A 21,595-nucleotide genomic window follows, 5' to 3' on the forward strand; every position below is an offset into this window, starting at 1 on the left:
TGCAATGGCTATAACTGGAACAGAAGCAGGCAGGTTTTCATATACCTGGAAAATTTAGGAATCAACACAACTTTCATTATGGTGAGAAGCTGTCAAGCTTCCAGGTATGAGCAGAGAAGTTCTTCATGTAAATCTAAGTCACCAGGTAAGTACCTGCAGATGTTCCTGGCAAGGGTATTTTTTCAATCAATGTTTTACATGGTTAAAAAGAAACACCCCCACTGGTTTCATGGATGTTTTCACAGAATTACAGAATATTCTGAGTTGGAAGGGACCCACAAGACAAGGATCATTGAGTCCAACTCTTAAGTGAATGCAGGGATTAAGCCTGTGACTTGGTCTCATTAGCATGATGCTCTACCCAATTGAGCTCATCTCAGGGTTTTCCTGGGCATGCCACTTTTGGCTTTGATATTAGGGCTATAATGGCTAATAATGGCACTATACTTGAAGGAATGGCATGTCAGACACTGTGCTTCCTGCTTTCTATGAAAAATTTCAAAGGATCAAATAAACTACAACTCTGGGTCAGCTGTGATTTTAAGTAAGGGTGCAAATCTGTTAATTGCATTAATCCTAGTCTTTTTATTGGTTTTGTTTCCATTTTATGGGGGAAAAAGTTAAATGCTTAAAAAAGTTTTCCTCTGAAAATGGGCCTGAAAGCAGGAGTTACTTTCTCAAGAGTTTGCCACCCGTAGTCAGATTGACTGGCTGAAAATTATAATAAAACACAAGAAGTTCCACCTCAACACGAAGAATAATTTCTTTACATTGAGGGTGGCAGAGCACTGGAACAGGCTGCCCAGGGAGGTTGTGGATCTCCCTCTCTGGAGAATTCCAAACCTACCTGGACATGTTCCTGAGTGACGTGCTCAGGTGACCCAACTCCTGGCAGGGGATTGCACTGGATAATATCCAGAGGCCCCTTCCAACTCCAATGCTGTGATTTTTCACTATTTTCATTAGTTCCACACAACAAATGCATTTGTGAAATTTAGATAATATTCTGGGCCACATCTGTACTATACACATAACACTGAAACACCTTCTGTAAACATCTGAAAACAACATGCTTTGGTGCAAATCCTCCAAAACTGGAAAAATTGGAAATGTGAAAAAATGCTCCCCAGGGTTGTTTTTGAGAATATTACTTTCACTGCCCAGCTGACAGCTATGTTCTTGGAAAAAATTATTAACTTTTGAATGGAAAAAAGAATATGTATTTTTATGAAGGATATGTTTAAAAATACCACTCAGGTTTCCACTAGGAAAGTTAGCTTTTGTTTTACTAAATTTTTTTCAGGAGGTTTCATTTTTGTAAAAGTGGAGCAAAGTCAGAATAAAAATTAACTTTTATCAAATTTTTGAATTAAAAATTGGCTGGACTATTTGATAATGTACATCTGCCTTGTATTTGTTGCTATTTCAGACAAATCTGAGTGGTCCAGCTTTTAATGGTGTCTTATTGAATGGAATAGCTGATCTTTTTTTTTTCCTTGTATCACTGAATACCAGCTGTATGTTTCACATACTTATATGCCAGCATGTGAGCGTTTGTTGACACTGAACTAACCCTGTAATTGTCTGTGCTTGCGCCACTGCACAGGTTCAAGTGTTTTTAAAGTACTGGAGATATGCTGGGAAGTATTCGGCCAGGCTCAGGGGCAGCAGGCACTGCTCAACTTGTGGCTGAGTGCCTCTGGGGAAGTGAGTAATACTGTATGTGCCTTCCTGCCTCCGTTTTGCTGTCTTTATCTGGACACAACTCTGGCAGAGATCAGATCAGTCGGTCGGTTTCCAAGTTTCTCGTGCGGGGTGTGCGAGCACGACGTGCTCAGAACTGGGATTGTGAAGTGTACGCTGTAGCACGGAGTCCGCCTCTGACAGCGCTGTGCAGGCAGACCCGCATTCCACTGGGGCCATCAGGAGAAAGTTAAATCAGCACCGCGGGTGCGCTCCAAGCGTGCCTGCGGGGCAAAGGCCCCGGTCCCGGGCCCGATCTGCGGAATTCCGGCGCTGGAGCTGCGCGGCGCCCCAGCCCGGGCTGCGTTCAGCGCCTTCCCTCCGCCGACCCCCGCCCCGGGGCCCCGCTCGACGCCGCCACGCCGCGCGGTGCCTGAAGGAAGCTCCCGTCCCCCTCGGTCAAGCTCTGCCTCCGCCCGGCGGCTCTGGCGGGCGGGCAGTGCGAGGGGCCGGTGCCGAGCGCCCCTCTGGGCAGGGGTGAGGCGCCTCCCGCCTCCAGTGCGAGAACGCCGAGCGCCGCCGGGCTCGCCTGGCCGGCAGCCACACAAAGCGTGGCTCTCCCCTCCCTTTGTCTGCGTGGCTTTGTCTCCTCCGTCCCCTCCCCGCCGCGGGCCGGGACTTTCTCCCCAGGCCCCCCCTCCTGTGGCCGCCGTTCTCCCCCCTTTTGTGCCACCTGCGCGCCGTGGGAACGGCCGCTCGCCCAATCCCGGTCCGGGCACGGCCGCTCCGCCAGCGCCGAGCCCGCACAGGTGCAGGCGGGCGGCGCCGGGGCGCGCGCGGTCCGCGCGCAGGGCTCGTCCCGCCGCCGCCGCCGCCTCCCCCGGGCAGCGCTTCCCGCGGGAAGGAGGGAGGGACACGGCGAGGCAGCGGCGCGCGCCGCTCCGCATGGAAGGCGGAGAGCGCGCGCGTGGGGCGAACGGAGAGGAGGGCGGGCGCACGCGCGCGCGGGCGGGGCTCGGCGATATAACCCTTGCGGAGCTGCCTGGGAGACCCCGGGTTTTGGGGCTGCGCCAGCGCGCGCGGCGGCGCCTCCTCCTCCTCCTCCTCCTCCTCTTCTCTTCCCTCTCCCCCCGCTCCGCTCCCGCCCGCCCTCCGCCCGCCCCCCCCCGCGCGGAGTGGAAGGGGCCGGGGCTGGTGCCAGCAGCAGCAGCAGCAGCAGCGGCGTGAGCGCTCGAGCGGCCGCCATTTTACGCCAGCTCCAGCAGCAGCACTGCCCGGACACACCGCCGCGGGAGCGCGGAACGGGGGCAGCGCTTCAGCACGCCGAGCCGCGACCCGCGCCCCGAGAGACCCTTGGCACACGGCGGTTCTCTCCCCGCAGACACACACAGGTCAGGGCTGCCGGGCGCTGGCGGAGTGGAAGCGGGCCGGGTGGCAGAGCGGGCTGAGGCGGCGGAGGGCGGGAGGCGCACGCTGGGGCCCTGCAGCGCTGTGGGGCCGGGGCGCTGCGCGATGGGTGGAGGAGCTGCTGGCGCTGCTTTCGTGGCCGCCGCTGTCGGGCGGGCGGGGGCCGGCCGGGCCGGTGCGCCGGCCCCGGCGTGGCGGCGGTGGCCGAGACACCACCCGAGCCGGGCCGGCGCGGGGCGTGTGGCTCCCGCCTTATTGTCCCGCCGGCCCCGCCGCTCCATTCATTGCCCGTGAGGGGCAGGGGGCGAACCGCGGCCTCGGTGCCCAGCGTGTGCGCGGGGAGCGGGGTCGCCCGGGTTTGGCGTGGTCCCGGTCACGTCGGGAGGCGGTGGGCGATGGGCAGCGGCGTTTCCTGGCTGGGAAACGGGGCCTTGCATTGTTCCGGACAGGAGTGTGGCCGGGAGGCGGCGGCGGGGCCGGGAGGCTCCGCGAGCTCCCGGCCGGGTGGTGAAATCGGGCCCGGGGTGTTGCAACCCGCTCTCCGGGGGGAATAGGGTGAGAGGTGGGGAATGGCCGGGGCTCCGGGCGGGGGGGAGCCGCTCCTCCCGCGGGAGTGTTGCGGGGAGAGGGGGGGAAGTCGGTCACTGGAGGAAGTTGTAGGACATCTGAACGCGCGGAGCACGTGTTTCCATCGGGCTCATGGCCGCCGCCGCCGTGGGTGGGTGCGGGCTGGGAAGAGCGCTTTGTTCCTCACGCTTGCCCGGCCGGCACCGAAGTGGAGGCGGGAAGGGATCCCGGCCGCGCCCGGGGCCTGGAGAGGCGGCGTGAGCCGAGGGGCAGCGAGTTTGCAGCGGGCGGTGGAGGCGGCAGCGAGTGTCAGTGACGGTATCGCGGTGCATGTGGCAGGTTTGCTTGTCCTGCCACCCCCGCTCTGGCCTTTTTGCTCCATTTCTAACTTGTTCGGAGTGTCTTAGGGAGTGCGTTAGAGAGAGGGGAGGTGAATCAGTGTCTGTCTGGGTTGTGTAAAACCTGCAGTGAAAGCTACCCCACCCCCCCTAGGCAGTGGTGTTAGGGCTTTCCTTTGTGTTAGTGCTTCTTGTGAGGAATTTCCTGCGCCTTGCAAAGCTAAAAAAAAAAAAGTGTCAGGGCGGTGATCTGCTATTTTCTATATTTTTTCCCACGACTTTCAAAGATTAGGATAGTCTGTTGCATGTATTATCGCTTGAATTGTTCTACCTGAAGATATATCTAGCTTAATTTTGATGCTTATTGCATTTGAACAGATATCTGGAAACATGGCTACTGAGCATGTTAATGGGAATGGTACTGAAGAGCCCATGGATACTTCTGCTGCAGTTACCCATTCTGAGCATTTCCAGACATTGCTTGATGCTGGTTTACCACAGAAAGTTGCTGAAAAACTAGATGAAATTTACGTTGCAGGTAAGATCTAAGACTTGCAAAACTACACATACAATATTTTATTGGATTCTGCTGTCTTTGGGCTAAAATAGCAACTTTTTGTGGTTTCCAAAAGTATGGGAACTGCAGTCTTACCAAAATCTGGATGTTATAGACTCAGTACTTCAATTTATTGTAGTATCTTTCAGAGGAAAGTCCCAGGCTACTTGGGCTGACGGGTGGTATGCAGGGGACCAGAGCAACAGCTGGAATAGGCAACAGATGATTATTAGGAGGAGCAGGTGATGTGGTCTTTGTGCATTTTTTGCAGTAATTGTAGGTAACAGTAAGAAACTAAAGCCTTGGTATGCATCTTCGTGTGTAAGTGATACTTCCTGACATGGTGTTTGGGCTTATGGATGTAGAAGGTGTGGTGTTGGTTTTTTCAGATGTGGTAACAGCCAGCATTTTTTAAGGCTTGATTTTGGAGTGTGATGGCCATTTTTAGTGCTGGAGTTTATTTGTATTTATAGTCTTCTAAAAGCATACCAAGGTACCATTGCTAAGCAAGCTAAGTCAGGCTTTGGTAGGTTTTGATAGACTCCTCTGAATTCAGATTCAGGATATTGACATTAAACTTGGCCCATGTAACGTCTGGGTTTCACAGAAGTCAAATGAACACATAAATGTAGTAACTTTTACTCTGAGTCCTATCTCTTTTTTGTTTTAATCAAAGGATTATATATCCTATAATATTTAACTTCAAAGGAACTAAATGGTTTTTGATGCATAGTAACTTACTTTAATCAGTAATTGATTTAGAGGTCATGGAAATGTGTTAGGGATGCTACATTAGGTTTTACAAAGATTACTGACCAAATATAATTAGTAATTTTTTTCTTTTCTCTAGGCCTAGTTGCACATAGTGATCTAGATGAAAGAGCTATTGAAGCTTTAAAGGAATTCAATGAAGAAGGTGCACTGGCAGTGCTTCAGCAGTTTAAAGACAGTGATCTCTCACACGTTCAGGTAACATTTAGCAGTTTACAGAATAATTGTTGAGGGATAAACTGTTAGTTGTCTGGGAAGAGGTCTGAGTCTCTTCAGTGATCCGTATGTGATATGTAAAGTGAACACTATTAGTTCAAGGTAAAAGGAAATTCTGGCTTGTCATGTTTTCAGAACTGAAGATTGTATCTTTTGCAGAACAAAAGTGCCTTTTTATGTGGAGTCATGAAGACATACAGGCAGAGGGAAAAACAGGGGACCAAGGTGGCAGATTCTAGCAAAGGACCAGATGAGGCAAAAATTAAGGTATGTCAGTAAAAATTAAAGCTATGAGGTCTATCTGTTGTTTGTTTTTCTGAGTTGTTGTGGTAGTTATGTTGGTTGTTTTCAAACTGTGCTTTTTTTAAAAAAGATTATTACAGAGTATTTGTCATATTTGTCATTGTTGAAAGCTGTCACTTGAAATTTTGTCTTGCACTTCTTTTCAAGTAGAAAGTTAATATATTGCTGGAACTGAACATATAAAAGGGAAAAAGGTTTCATAGTTTGCTCTATGTCTTATTGAGGCAGTTACTCTATTTTGCAGTAAAAAGTTTGTTCATACTTGTCAGCATAGTTACTCAAGTTCAAAATGCTTAAGTTCAGCTATTGCTGATTGTTTTTTGTGTTCTGGTTTTTTTTGTTGTTGTTATTTCCACTCCACCCCCTTAGTTCAGATTTAGAGCAACTCCACAATAGGGAGGAGATATCACGTGTCTGAAAAAACAGATTGTAATGGATTTAGGATTTAGCCCACTTCTTATGACATAATCACTCTACTCATAAAGTGTACCCCAAACTGTCTTAATGGGTAAATTATTTTTTTTGACTGCTGCTAGCAAGAGACTCCTTTCTCAAGAGTTAGGCATACAATGATTTATTTTAAAATACTGTGATTAGCAACTTTACCAAAGCTTAAGAGAAGGAAAACCATCCAGGCATGTTTAGGTGATGTCATAAAAGAACCCCAGAGAATCTTTCTTCTTTGATACTTCATGTATATAGTATAAAATGATTGTTACAAATAACTGTGTACCCTATAAAATTAGAAAATCTTATTTTCTCTTGACTTTGAGGCTGAGATGCCATTAATTATAAATTAAAAAAAAAACTGGTGCAGTTTTTGTCACTGCCACATAAAACAACAATATTATGAGGACTTGGTTAATAACTTCAAGTAGTATGGCTTTTACTGCTGATGGCTCTAGCATTTAAAATAACTGCAATTTTGTTGTTGTAAAATTGCTAACTCTTGACTATAATTTGGCTTGTTTAATATGCAGTTTCTTTGTGTGTAGAGTTGATTTGTCTTTGTACAAAATTATTATGAAAGACTTAATTTCAGAGGAATTTCTTATGTGTTTACATACTGAATGTCAGCTAACATTTTAAGTTGGTATTATGCCTGTAACTATATCTGACTATATCTATAACTACATGCAGTGGTTCTAGTGAGGGTTAGTTTTCCTGGGATCCTGTATAAGCCCACAAGGAGTTTGAAGGCGGGATAAGAGAAAGGAAGTAGTACTATCACTTTGGTAGTTGGGTACCTGAAACAGTCTGTATGGTGTTCCAGGGGTGTAAGCACTTAAACATGTGTTCTTTAACTTCACACTTATGAGTAATCTCATTAAGTGCAGGGAACTCTTCTGCATAAACGTCTGCAGGATTGGACATGCCAAAACAAGAAGTGGCTCAGACTAAGATCTTCCTAATTAAAGGGAAGCTCTGTTACTATTATAATACTTGGCTTTTTTTTTTTAATGAAAATGAAGGAATTGGGAAAACTGGATGTGAATCTCTAATTTTCTAGCAGTGTTTCTTTACCTAATAGTTCTGTTAATTGTTTTGCAAGTTTCTTGTTGAAGTACCAGTAGTAGATTTGTTTGTGGGACCTTCAAAGCAGTACAGTTTAAAAGGAATTGGAAGCATGTCTGTCTGTGAATGAAGTGCAGCTAAACTTGCTCAGTTTGTATGTGATTTTAAAATCTTAAGTTTTTGCTTGCAGGCACTGTTGGAGAGAACTGGCTACACTCTTGATGTGACTACTGGACAGAGGAAATATGGTGGGCCTCCTCCAGAGTCTGTATATTCAGGACAGCAACCTTCTGTTGGTACAGAGGTAAGAAGGAGAAGATGTTTATGCAGATGTAGACTTACTCATTGGAAAGACTTTTTATAAACAGTGCTTTGTATGTCTGTTGTAGATATTTGTGGGCAAGATCCCGAGAGACTTGTTTGAAGATGAACTTGTTCCATTATTTGAGAAGGCCGGACCTATATGGGATCTCCGCTTAATGATGGATCCACTAACCGGTCTAAACAGAGGATATGCTTTTGTCACTTTTTGTACTAAAGAAGCAGCTCAGGAAGCTGTTAAACTGGTAAGTTTTCTTGGACTTTTTTCTTTTTTGATGACTCTGGCATCAGAAGCAGTTGTCGTCCTGGTCCTAGTGCTTAAATGCTTAAGGTGAAACTGTTATTGTTAGATTACTTCATAATCCACTACTAGGTGTTAAATTTATTTCCTCATTGTATATGAAGATTTTCTGACTGCATTAGGGACAGGGGAAAAAAAAAGCTGATGGACTGCTGTTTGGTCCAGTTAGATGAGCCTTTATTATTAATCAAAGTTGTATTAGCAGTAGTGACTTTTGAGCTGTCTGCATGTGTATAAGTTCTGGAGAGCAGTGATGTTGGAGTTGCTGGGGTGCAAGGGCAGTGCTGGTCAGGGTGTCTCTGACTCCTGATGTGTTTCTGCACCAGCAGGGGGCCCATGCTGGAAAAGTACTTCAAAGTCACAGAGTTTCATAAGATACTTCACATGGGGAAAAAATGTCTCTTGAGCATTGAAGGTCTATTCTGTTAGCTGCAGCTGACAGGAAAACATAATAAATCTTGCCAGTCTAAGGAGCATTCCCTCTGTTTTACACAGAGGTATGAAATAGTTTGGTGTGATAAACTCAGGTTTTATGCATGAAGTACCCATCATTAAAGAAGAGGGTGGGGAGAAACACTGCCCTGATCCTTGCACAGGGCACTTATTTTCCTGGCTAAGTTAAATTTGAGTTTTTTGAGCTGGTTACTGCTACACTGATATGGCCAAGATGAGTGTGTATGACTTGCTAGTGCTAGCCATACTAATTGTGAAGTGTACTGATACTGTATTACTATGGTAGGGTTAACTAAAAACCTTGGTTTGTGATGAGGTAGAGCTTAAACTAAGGTACCCTATTCACATATAAGTCAATTGGTGGAGACAAATCAAGCTGAAAATGGGAATTTGTTTTGAGAAAGCACACAACTATCTGCAAAAGTGGAAGTACAAAACCAATGTGGTATACACTGATTAGCTTTTTAAATAAGATCAGTTGGTTGTTCCAGTGTGCAGTTAGATATACTGGGGATAACTGTGTGTTCTCCTTGTACTTTCATAGTCCACCTAGCTGTTGTGTGTATGTGTGAACACTTGAGAGTTAACTCTTTAAACTTAGCAGTACAGTGAAACAAAGCACATAAGTTCTCGGAGGCACCTAGTAAATGAAACAAAACAATTTTTTCTTCATTAAGCTGGATTTTGCTTAAAGGTAACATGCTCTGGAAAGCCATTCAAGTCATGTTTCCAGAAAAGTAACATCAGATCCTAGCCTCAGTCTTCCACTAAACGATACAAGGAAAGGAGCTACTTGATGTCCCTTTATGTCTGATCTTTGATATGCAGGAAAAAAGCACTCTATCTCCTGCTTGTGAGTTAAACAGCCGCTGAGCGTAATAGCTAAGAAATGTTGCAGTTGATGGAGCAGTATTTCAACTTTCATGCTAAACTCTTAGAAAGTAGTGTTAGTCTTAAATTGGTTTCTATGATATGTGTCAGTTTTTTTTGGAGTGATTTCAACCATAATTGTCTGGCTAGTTTGGTATATAAGTTTCCCAAGTTATCTAGAAGTGGTTTACAGTACTATTAGCAAATTGTGGCTGTCGAGTTCACTTGAAAATTGTGGGTCTGTAACTTGTATTAGTAGTTACACATGCATGGGAGATACTGCTGAAAGACCTCTTCAAAACACTGAACACTTGGTCCTAGCCATTATCATAACCTTTTATTTTAACAGGTGGTGTTCTTTTTGATACTGCCTGTAGCCTTCTCAGGTGTATACAACTTCCCAGCTTTCTGGACTCCTTGCGATAATGTTTCTTCTGTTATTTCCCATCTTTTTCCAAGAGGCTTTTTTTTTTCAGGACAATATAGAAAAAAATGAGACTGAAAGTCTCTGCATTGCCTATAGACTTTTGAGTGATAAGAGACAGCTATGTTTTTGTCAATACCAAACTACAGTGGAGAATTAACTGACCTATCTTCAGGCTCTTGGAGTTGGTGTAACATATTTTGCATACAATTCATGTTTGTGGCTGCTGTATGTATCTTCCACAGTCTGCAGGTCAACTTAATGTACAACTGAACTAAAATTTCTGGATACACTTAATGTTGGCATACTTTATTCTTTAACAAGAAATCTTGCAGTTTAAAAGGTTGAAGTCTTGATTTTGTTTATGCATATGCATTTTTAAGCCACTTATAATTAATTACTCTTCATATCTGTAATTCTTCTCAGTATCAGGCCACAGTATCACTCCATTTTTGTCTTTAGCAAAGACAGAACTATTTTAAAAACAATTAAGGAAATTCTCTCCTATTTTTGTGACTAGTATTTAATTCAGTGCGGTTAACCCTTTGCAGTTAAGTAGAAATGGCATCTCAGATGTTCACACAAGCATTCACTGTCAAAGTATGACTTTTTTATCTCACTTTTTCCCCTGTTAGCATGTTTACTTTACTTTATACTGTTTAAGAATTACAACTCCAGTTGTGTTCTTTTGCACACATGTTCAGTTCTCCTTCCTATTTCATAAGAAGTTGCTAGAGTTAAGTTTTTCAAAAGATTTCTGTGTGAATAAGGTTACTGTAGATATGTACAGAATAAAGACTTTTGAGGTGAAGCTTATAGGAAAACATACTGAAAACGATTGAAGCATTCAGTATATTTTTGACTAGAACAGGTGTAAGCTTATCAGAATGGAGCTACAGATGAATTAAGCAGTTTGCTAACTATGCATGGAGGTGCAGCTTAACACTTGCTCCTAGTAAACTAAAACTGGTAGTGAAAATACAGGTTAATAAAGTGACAGGACAGACCTGCATATTTTGACTTGTTCATGAGTAAGTTCTTACATAAGTCAATGAGAAAAACCCCAAATGATTACATTGTCTAGAGGGTGGCAATCTCTGCTACTGACTTCAGACACAGATTCCATGGTGACAGGAGGGGGAAGCAGTATGCTGACATAGCTACTTTGGTAGCCTGACTGTTTTGGCACTTTACCCAGATCATGATCTGAGCCTTTTTATGGCTAGTCTGAGTTTGCAGATGGTATGCAAAGTATTTACCTAAAAATTACCAACTCGATGGTCAAGAACACCTAACTGACTTTTCTGTGTAGAGAGGAACACGCAGTGAAAAATAGTGGTTAATACATTGGAGGATGAAAAAAACTACTAGAAACTATCAGTGGAACTGCAAAATGGTAGAATATATTAATTTTACTTTGTTAATTTTACTCTCATACAATGTACTGAGTTGTATGAGCAACTCTTATATTAGATTAAATGTATAGCCAAACTTCAGTGTTAAGACTTTAGCAGGACTGGTTGGATAATACTTTCAATTATCCATGTAGAATAGAGTATTTAATTTGAAAGGGACCTGCAGTGATCATCTTGTCCATCTGCCTGACCATTTCATGGCTGACCAAAATTGTTGTGGTCATCTTGATCATCAAGAACATTGTCCAGATGCCTCTCTTAGACTGTGGCAGCTTTGGGGCATTGACCACCTCTCTAGGAAGCCTGTTCCAGTATTTAAACACCCTCTCAGTAAAAAAAGTTTCCTAATGCAAGGAAATGTTTCCTAGTGTACAGTTCAGTGAGTGAAGGTTCACTTTCATAGACCAGTAAACTGTCAGCTTCTTTAAAGGTGTTTCTTTAGAGGACTCCTTTTTTTAGCTACTAAAACCTGTCTCTTCATTAATGTGTATATTTAATAGTGATGATAATATATATGCAACTAGTGCTGCTCCTACTTCAGCTTCCTGCTTAAAAATCAACTATTCCTGTTCCACATTGGCAACAGATATGGAGATGGAAGTCCTTTGTTGTCTCCTGCTATGTTTTGAGACATAATTCATTGTGAAAATGTGTCCTTTTCACATGTACAGTTCTCCTTTTTGCTCACTTTAGGTGCAGTTACCTAGCTTAGAAAACTTTCAGTAGTGGAGTTTTTGTTTGCCCAAGATAAATAGAAATAAACATCTTTCACCAGATTTTATTGCATAAAAAGCATGGTGGGGTGGAGGATAACTAGCTTATGTAGTAAGATTTACCATCAAGCACAAAATAAATCATAGAATAAATAGCTAGATAAAATATTTTAAAAATCCTGCTGCTTGGCAATAAGATGTTGACCACAAAATTAATTTTCTTAGCTAAAGGACTGTCTGTTGCAGGGCTTCCAGTTAAAGTGGGTTGATATACCAGCAGTTGTCCTCCCTGCTGCTTATTTGAATGATGTGTGTCTGTGTCTGCATCTCAATTAAAGGCATTTTTTGATGTTTTCTTAAAAGATGTGTGCAGTAATCCTTCTTTTTTTCCCCCCTTAAACTGCTGACATGTTCAGGGTATCTTCCAGATGTTATGGGAGAAGCATTTTAACAGAAGTCTTAGGATTTCAAGTCATTAGAAAGTTGTTCTTGCTGTTGACTTGTGTAATGTTTATGCATTGGAAAGTATTTGCCAGTTGCTCTTGAACATTTTGTGGAGAAGACCTGATCACAACTCTCTTTTCTTAACTGTGGAACTTCAGAAGTGAATTTGACTTTAATTGCAACTCATGTATTGTATTACACACAAATCAAGAATTTATAGCTACAGCCTATAGAGAAACTTGCATTTTTTTTCTGCATGGTTGTGAAGGGAGAAGCCTTGACCTTGATGATTTGCATCATTCTATATGAAAAAGTTTCTAAAGAAAAAAGTGTTGAGAGACTCGAACAAGGAAGAAAGACTTGGCTGAAATTGTGGAGAGACTTTAGAAAACATGGATATACTTCAGAGTAGTTGAATATGCATCTTAAAAATGTGTTAAGATGCAAAAATTTAGTAAATTGTTCAATTCTGAGTTTTCCAAAGTTAAATATTTGGTATGCTGCTGTTGCAGAGGGTGAAAATTATTTGTAACTGATGATTGTCCAATAAATTTTTTGTTGCAGTACAACAACCATGAAATTCGGTCTGGAAAACACATTGGTGTATGCATCTCTGTTGCCAATAATAGGCTTTTTGTTGGTTCTATTCCTAAGAGTAAAACCAAGGAGCAAATTGTTGAAGAATTCAGCAAAGTAACAGGTGAGTCAGTGACTAGATTTTATAGACCTGGAAGGTGTCGAATGTGGTCAGTGATGTGCTGTCTTCTAGCTTATAGTTGAATGATAATGAAAACAAACCAAGCCCACACAGCATTTATCTCAATATTATGTGTTGGGGTTTGTTGGGGTTTTTTAAAAACTGTTGTTTTGCTGAGGGCTGAGATATTTGTAATTAGGCTAGATGGGTGGTTCTAAGTTCTACCTGTAGAGTAAGTGTGTAATGTTTAAAAATATGTTCAAAGAAATTTGAATTAAAAGTTTAATAATTACAATACTAATGGATGTTTTAAAACTTCTCGAGGCAAAACTGAAGCAAGCAGAAGAATGTAACTGGTTCTGAGCTTTATAATTCTTAAATTTTAAGAATCTCTTTTTGATAATATTTGTACTTTCAAAGGTACTGTTGCTCTGTTACTGAATTACAGACTTCGGGTTCTTTGGAGCAATAAACTTTTTAGGTATTGGGGTCATGCAACTTTTATCTCTTGTTGTTTAGACATTATGGAAAAAGCACACCCTGATAAGTGTTGTAACTTAGGGGTTTAACAGGAGAATTGACAAAGCAAAACTTTTGGCTGCCCCTAATTCTCCTCCATTCAGTTAGAGTAGTATTCTTCCATAGCTACAAAGACAACCCGCACTTTATGATGCAAATCAATGGATTGAAAGCATAACAAATAAATCTTTTATTTCATTTCAGAGGGTCTTACAGATGTCATATTGTATCATCAGCCTGATGACAAGAAAAAGAACCGGGGTTTCTGCTTTCTTGAATATGAAGATCACAAAACTGCTGCTCAGGCCAGACGTAGGCTAATGAGTGGCAAAGTGAAAGTCTGGGGAAATGTTGTTACAGTGGAATGGGCTGACCCTATAGAAGACCCAGATCCTGAAGTCATGGCAAAGGTAATAAAGCTGTAATGGGACCATAGTACATTTAAAGTGCTCTGTTCCAAATTAGGTATTTCCTGGAATTAGCCTAAAAACATCTTTTCAGCCTTCTTGACAGAGATGTAGGTGTGATTATAAGAAATGAATATACCTCAGAAATTGTGTGGATTTAAAAACTCTATATGGCCTTATATCATTTTGTGTTCCCATGGCTTAATAGTGAATGTAATTCTTGCCAAAATGACACACATGATGATGTCGTTAATTTTTTACTTGGAAGTTATGGTGGTGACTCCTGGAGTTAAAATAGTTATGTACCCTAGTATTTGGAAGGACAGAAATAGAGATATCCTCACGGAACAGCCTTAATTCTTTTTAAACCTGGAACTGTATCACTTCAGCATTAGAAAGAAGGTGTCAGTGTTCAAATGTATACAAGTGTATTTTCAAAGTTGCTATTAGCAGTTACTTCTGAGAAGTTCAGCAATTAGCTTGTATTTGGAGTTTGGTAGTTATTTTTAATTTGAGGGAGTTAATTCCTTTTAATACCTAGACTGGCAATGCTTTGGATTTTGAGCATTGAGGTGAAGCTGAAGTCTGGACTGTTAACATTTTGAAGTACGTTGTAGCAGTTGTTTTATATATGTGCCTGGTATCTTGCCAGAAACAAACTACCTGATTTATTTTTTTTTCCCATCAGATATTGCCCAACCCTGTCTTTTTCAGTTGTGTTGTGTAGCTGAGTTGTTTAATGGAATCTCTTAGCTAGCCCATATCCTTATCTCTTTCTCTTTGCTTGCTTTTCGTCTGTGCTTTTACTCTCATCTGAGACACGTCACTTGCTGGAGTCCTACTTTGATGGACCTAGTAAGATAGCTTGGCTGGGATCTCCTCTTTGGTGAGCCATAAGGGAAAAGGGTTGGGGTGGGGGCTCATTTTAGGGAAAAAGCTGCTTTTGTAATACAGGTATTACAGAAGCTTTTGGACTATCTTGTCTGCAGACTTTATTTTTCTTGCCCAGCATGATAGACTGTCAGCAGTAGGGAAGGAGTCTTGCAGGTCAAATTTGTGGAAGGTGGCACTACCTAAATATGGCAGCCTGTATGTTTAGTTTCTTGGCTCAAAAGAGAAGAGACCTAATCCACCAAACTGTTAAAATAAATAAGCAGCAATTTCTGCTGATAAAATAGATGGAAAGGAAATTATAGGGGACATAATCAAGCATCTCTCCTAAGTAAGTTTGCAGATGTGCAGAGTAAAAGGCTAAAGAAATTAAAGCTTGATTGTGGTTTGCCCCATTTACTGTACAGTTTTATTTGAATATGTTAATACCTTCTCTTGTGTTGTATTTGAAATGGGACATGAAAAGAGAAGAAACGTGGAAGTGAAGGAAAGAAATATAGAAAACATGGATAAAATCAACTTGAATACATCTGGTGCTACATGCCAAATATAGGACATGAAGCTTGGGTTGAAGATGTATGGAAAAGTGAGGCTCTATGAATAATACTGAAAAAGCAGAGACCATCTGGGTTGTGTCTGAAGACAGAAACCGAGATGATAATTGGTGTCTGACCTTCCTTACTGGCTGCGTCCTTTAGTTTATTCTTGCAACAAGGAAAGTCTCTACTCCAGTCTTTTTGGCCACCTGCTGTACACGTGCGGAAGCTCACTGTATCTGGCCCTTCTCTAAGTGTAAGGTTTATTTTCTGTTCTTGATATCTTTCTTCTAAGAGAAAGAGCAGCGAAGCTGCTGCTGCAGTCAGTAATCTCCTGGATGTGAGCTGCAGGTTGGCTGTCAGTGCTTCTGACTACTGTTAGTCCAGAGCAAAGGGAAAGCTATTGACCCATGTCATCTTGCACATTGCTATGGTAGAAGGCTCTGGAGGAAACTGTGACTAGGAGAAGTAGGTTGTTTTTATCAGAATAATCATCTGGTCATCAGTTTTCTTGTCAAGACTGCTAGAAACACAAGTCCATAAGAGCAAGCTATAAGGAAGACAAATTCACACGTGTAGCCAGAAGATGAACAGTGTTCTAAATCTTTCAGAAGCAGCATGTCATTTCATCATATATGGATACTTACTAATTTAAATTTCTGAAATGTCTACTCGAGTCTTTTTTCCTTTGTCCTTTTGATAAAATGTTGTGGAGAGTACTGTATGGGTAAATACTTTTCATTTAAATGGACTGTTTTCTTAAATACAAAGTAGCTTGAGCATGATGAGAGATGAAGCTAGATTCTCAAGCTAGATAGATGTGCTAGAGGAGATAAGTGCTCCTTCTAACAGATCAGAGTATAATTGGTCAAGGTATTGACTTCTGGTCCAAAGTGAATTTTTTTCCAACTTCTCAAGCAGCTGTTTGATAGTTAAATTTCTCCTAAGTGTCATTTTGTTGCCTCTTACACCTGTAGTCTAGCTAAATTTATTAATATTTTACTTGATTTCTGTAGGATGGCTGAGGCTGCAGAGGACGTTCTGGAGTGGCAGGTTAAGCAGCTAAATAAAGTCTTATGCTTGTGGCTGTCTGGCAGATTACAGGACAAGAGACAGGGCTAGTATCCCTTGGAGAATGTGGCCTGAAGTGTTTGTGCTGTAGGTAAGAGGAGGAAAAGGAGCAGATACCAGAGGTTTTGGGATAGTCTAATCTTAAGCAGTTTGTTAAATGTGAGTTGTGCCTTGAAAACAAAATGCTGGTGCTGGGTATATTGCTTGTTACAAGTATCTATGGATTTTTAGTATAATAATGTGTGAGCTTTAATGCAGAAGACTTCTTTTTTTTTCCACTTCCCTTCCTTTTTAGCTGGCTTAAGTAAAAATGGGTTCATCTTCTCTCACCCTATGCTTTAACCTGCCTAATAGCTTTTACATCATCTTTGACTCATTCAGTTACACTTCTAATCAGTAACATGAGCAAAGGTGTTAAAAATTCAGCTGTTAGAGATTAATGGATTTGTCTACACTGGGAAAATTTAAATTAGTTGTTTTTTTATTTCTTAAAAAAATACTACATTAGTGCATCTTTTAAAAAATAGTGATTATTCTATCTAGTTTTTAATCATGTCAGTCATCATGGATTTATTAGGCTGCTTAGGGTTCCTTGTGCAGTTCTAGTTTTCATCCTTTTCTAAAGAACAAGAATATGGAACATTTTTTTTTTAAGTTAATGGTTTTCAAACCCATTGATTACATCACAAAACTTCCTGTAATTCATTTCCATGAAATAAAGTTAAGGTAGGAGTTAGGATATTTTACTAAAAATGGTTATTATGTATGTGTTACAATACATAAAGGTTGCTCTTGCCATCAAGACATGTAGGAGAAGCTTAATACATAATAGAAAACAGCTTTCCTGGTGGAGTTGGCTATGACTTTTATGATCTCCTGAGAATCAGCCGGAATTAACTATTGCCAAAGTCCAGAGCTGATACACTAGGCTAGATTTATGGTCTATAGTATCCCTTCTTCCAAATCTGCATCCAATCCTACTTCAGCTAGTCAGTGAGACAGATTTATGGAAGTCTGACCTGGTTCTTTTTGTAACTTAGTTACATAGCAGTTCCTCCAAAAAGGGTGTCTGGGTTTATTGAATTCCTGTATGTGGTGGGAACTCTGCTTCAGAAATCAAAGCATGCTTTCCTTGGTTCTTTCACACCTTGTGTTACTTGTGTTGACCTTCAGTGTCAGGAGTCAGTGCTGCCATGTGCAGTGTCATATAATGGCATCAGCTAATTTGAAACCAGTAGGAGCAGAGAGGATGTAAGAGAAGTTGCAGGTCTTGCAACTGACTGGCAGCTCCATTGTAGGCAGGTAAGACTGAGCATTCCTTGGCAGTAGGAGGTGATTAAACTGTCAGAGCACGGTGCCAGCACGTGGAAGGAGCTCTTCTTGACAAGTTGGAAGGGTCTTTTAAATTGTGAGAGCACATGGATGGCATCGTGTAACCATGCTCATGTCTGGTCATTAAGTGCAGCCTTGGCATGGACACAAGGATGAATCTTTCAATCCTGTTGGGTCGCTAATAGGTGATTCCTGCTTTCCGGTATATGTTGTGTGCTATGTTAAGTAAGGGTTTATTTTAAACTTTTGTCAGACTGCTCTAGATTTTCCCTTATCCTTTGCAGTTGGTGATTGGTGAAACTCTATATTGATGATGCAGTCAAGAGCTGGATGATTACCTGCCTTTCTAATTTAGAAGCTGTGGAGTGGTCTTTGTGTAGCTTAAGAGTCCCACTGTGTGCTTTAGTGAGCAAGGGGAGGGCATAAACTTCCACAGTTATTTGGGGGTGACACTTCCTCAAGGGAACAGCACACTTTGACTTGAGAAAGTTGAAGGGTAATTGGCCAGTGTCAGCCTTAGTATCCCCTTTCTGTCTGTAGTTCTTCTGGCTGTGGCTTCAGGTCACTGAGTGCCCCTCAGGCAAGCACAGTCCTGACATTAGGTGTTTGGTGTAGCTATAGCATGGGAACCACAAGTTAAGCAGCTTGAAAGCTGCAGGCCTGTCACCTCTGACCTAGATATTACAGTGATGACTGTTCTGCAAATAACTGAGCTAAAGCCTGTCTAAACAATCAAATGTTTTGATAAGTTAATTGTTTGTGTGTAACCAATTCTGGTTACCTTCTCTCAAGTTTGATAGTGTTCTGGGTTGAAGATAACTGCTGGTAGGATCCTTTTAAGCACTAACACAAATTGGATTGACTTTCAGGATACTAATACTTTTGTAATCCTGTTTGATAACAGATTAAATATTTCTGTCAGGGAATTTTGGAGCTAATTCATGCTGTATGACTATTTATGTATACATATTAATATGTATGTAAAATGCTGTACAGAAAATGTAATGGTGTTTCTTCAGTGCTGCCAATAGCAGTAACTTGCAAAGCTTCATTTTGTGTTTTGGAATTAGACCATACTCCTAAGTCCTTTTTTTTTTTTTTTAATCCCCTTTAGGTAAAAGTTTTGTTCGTACGCAATCTTGCCAATACTGTAACAGAGGAGATTCTAGAAAAGGCCTTCAGTCAATTTGGAAAGCTAGAACGAGTGAAGAAGCTAAAAGACTATGCTTTCATTCATTTTGATGAACGGGATGGTGCTGTAAAGGTAAGTGAAAAGGACTGTAACTCTGTGTGTGTGTGTTGTAAGTAGTGTTCTTTTCTTAGAAGCTGTATGCTACTTTAATTTGAGAAAAAGCTTTGTCTGGAGAAATGGTAACACACTGTCACTGATAACTTTGTCCTCTCTGGGTGTCTCCTAGGATGATGCAATTCTAGCTTGAAAAGTGGATCTTAAATGCACCTGCACTAAGTAATTCTGCAGATGAGCTTTTAAGATAATAATGTTGTTACCATTTGAAACTCAAGTGCCAGAAGTTGAATGACTCTTCTCACCAAATTATTGGTAGAAATCTAAAGCAATTTCTCTAGGGCAGGTGATAAAACTTAGGTAATATTTTTTATTTATTTTTCCAGGAATAAACTTTTTTTTTTAAATTTTTTTCTTTTTTTTTTAATGAGGGGTCCTGGAGAATTTAGTAGTTGTCATTCCTGGATTTTGCCAGCCCAGTCTTGATGTCATGTGTTGTTAAGGAAGGGAAAGTGTAATTCCCCTCCTGCCTGTAGTGTATCCATTTTTTTATGTTATGTGGGTGGATGCAGGATACGGGGGGATTCAGTTTTCTTACATATCCATATGTCTTAAAGCAGATGCTTAGGAAGATGATGGGAAGAGTCTTAGTAAGATATATATCCTGTTAGGGCTTAGCTATGTAGAGTCCCTAAAAGTGGTAGAATCTTTAGGATTCCTCTGCTCAAAATTAACTTGTAGTAGTAACTGTGGCCCGTGGGCACTGTACATGGCAGGGAGGGTAGGGGAGGAGTTGATGGTTTGCTGTTTGTTTTGCTTTTTTTTTTTGAGGAGAGGGTTGTGGGGAGGTGGTGGTGTGGATCTGGGGAGGAGCTGGAGGTTTTTGTGGTTGGTTTGTCTGTTTTTTCCTTGTGATCAGAATGACTCTTTAATTTTTGTCTTCTGGTTGAAAAAGAAAGTGATATATATTGCAAGTAAAATAAAGGAATTGCAGAATATACTAAGCTCTGCTGTTTGCATATGTGCTGACATTAGGAATTTATTCATGGATTACAAAATGTGCACTTTCAGAGGACAGTTCTGCCACTTCATTAACTGTAACAGCTTGCAAAGATTGAAGCCTGTTTTCAGTTTTGAGGGGAAGATTTTTAAACTGATACATGAAGTCCTGGGTTTGAGAGCCAAGTTCAGAAGAAATCCCTAACTGGACCCAATAATACTATGCTGTCTGATTGTCTAAATTTTTTTTTAGCTTTATATTGTAATTTTAGCTCTGGATAACAGATTTAAAAATGCGTACTCTAAAAGGTAGAAAAAAAATTAACTTCAGATGTGCTTGGAAGTATATTTAAAGTCTGGTTAATTCCTTCAGGCAATGGAAGAAATGAATGGCAAAGATTTAGAGGGAGAAAACATTGAAATTGTTTTTGCTAAGCCACCAGATCAAAAAAGGAAAGAACGGAAAGCTCAGAGACAAGCGGCTAAAAATCAGATGTAAGTGTAAATGCATGTAGTTATGTTGTATTGCTTCTGAAAGACATGTACAATTCTGTCGAATTAGAACATCTGGGTATTCTATTAGATATACTGTACAGGTTCTCTGGCTTCTCTGAAAGATGTTGGATTCATTTTTGTTTGCATAAAAAAATCTAATAGTGGTGTTTAGTGATAATTTAGGTACTGTCTTGCTCTGCTTATTGAGTGTGAGAGCACTGGAGGAACTGTCTGAAGGTCATGAAACATACATACTTCCCACTTTTTATTCTAAATTTCCATGTACTTCTGCAGTGATGTCACATGGATGAACTTAGCATTGTGTGTTCCTCTCAGCAGCCTTAGTAATATTGATACAGCACCCCCTCTTTAGTAAAGTACCCACTGAAAGGAGGGTCCTGATATTCTCTCTTGCCACTTCCAGAAGATGCATCTGCCCATGAAGCTTATAAACTCATACTGATAGAGATCTTGCACTAGTAAATGCTGAACGTGGTTAAAAACAACAACAACAAGAAGGTAGTTTCTTGCTGGTGTGTTCTGCTTAATGTTCTCACGTGTTTTTCTTCCTGGGTATCTTCCTGCTTTCTTAACCAGATTCCCTCCCCCACTTTACTTCCAAAAATAACTTGGAAGTGCTGTTGTGCAGTATCCAAGAAGATGGAATAGGGAGGGTGCAGATTAGTAGAGATCTCCACATGGTGACCTACTGTACACATGGAGTTGGTTACGTTTGCCCTGCTTATAGTTCTCATAACTTTATTAGCCCTTTTGTTCTTCCTTGGGCATCTGGTGTTACTGTAAGAAGTGAATTTCTTCTTTTTTCTTTAGCTTCTCTTCTGTGCCAGGCAGGCCTTTTCTGCTTAAATCTTTTGCTGATACAGCTGTACTTCTTCCTGTGTATTCTGCATCTTGACAATGCCACCATAAATACCTGTTCATTTAATTAAAATGCAGAAGGTGCTTGAAAGTGACACAGTTTCCCTCTCAACATGGCAGTTGTTGGCATGGTCGTGTTGTCTCTGATTGGATATAAGCTTTCTCACATTGAATTTGAGTAATCACCAAAAACCATTCTCAGAGCAGTATGTGAGCATATTTGCTA

General features: G+C 41.4%; 1 protein-coding gene across 5 annotated transcripts in view; it reads left to right on the forward strand.

Moving 5' to 3' along the window:
- Window positions 1-2,881: 2,881 nt before the first annotated feature.
- The window catches only part of SYNCRIP (synaptotagmin binding cytoplasmic RNA interacting protein), a 26,604-nt gene continuing 7,890 nt past the window's right edge, over window positions 2,882-21,595 (forward strand). For 4 of the 5 annotated variants that reach the window (XM_066547355.1, XM_066547356.1, XM_066547357.1 and 1 more), the window contains exons 1-10: window positions 2,969-3,074; window positions 4,374-4,533; window positions 5,402-5,520; window positions 5,698-5,805; window positions 7,547-7,660; window positions 7,746-7,922; window positions 12,862-12,997; window positions 13,718-13,923; window positions 18,865-19,014; window positions 20,369-20,490. In XM_066547355.1, the coding sequence (XP_066403452.1) occupies window positions 4,386-4,533; window positions 5,402-5,520; window positions 5,698-5,805; window positions 7,547-7,660; window positions 7,746-7,922; window positions 12,862-12,997; window positions 13,718-13,923; window positions 18,865-19,014; window positions 20,369-20,490 (1,280 nt within the window). In that variant the 5' untranslated portion in view covers window positions 2,969-3,074; window positions 4,374-4,385. Of the gene's footprint in view, window positions 3,075-4,373; window positions 4,534-5,401; window positions 5,521-5,697; window positions 5,806-7,546; window positions 7,661-7,745; window positions 7,923-12,861; window positions 12,998-13,717; window positions 13,924-18,864; window positions 19,015-20,368; window positions 20,491-21,595 lie in introns of all 5 variants that reach the window. The other variant, XM_066547359.1, reaches the window with a different exon arrangement.

This window comes from Molothrus aeneus, chromosome 3 (assembly GCF_037042795.1).
Source record: "Molothrus aeneus isolate 106 chromosome 3, BPBGC_Maene_1.0, whole genome shotgun sequence".
NCBI classification, from domain to species: domain Eukaryota; kingdom Metazoa; phylum Chordata; class Aves; order Passeriformes; family Icteridae; genus Molothrus; species Molothrus aeneus.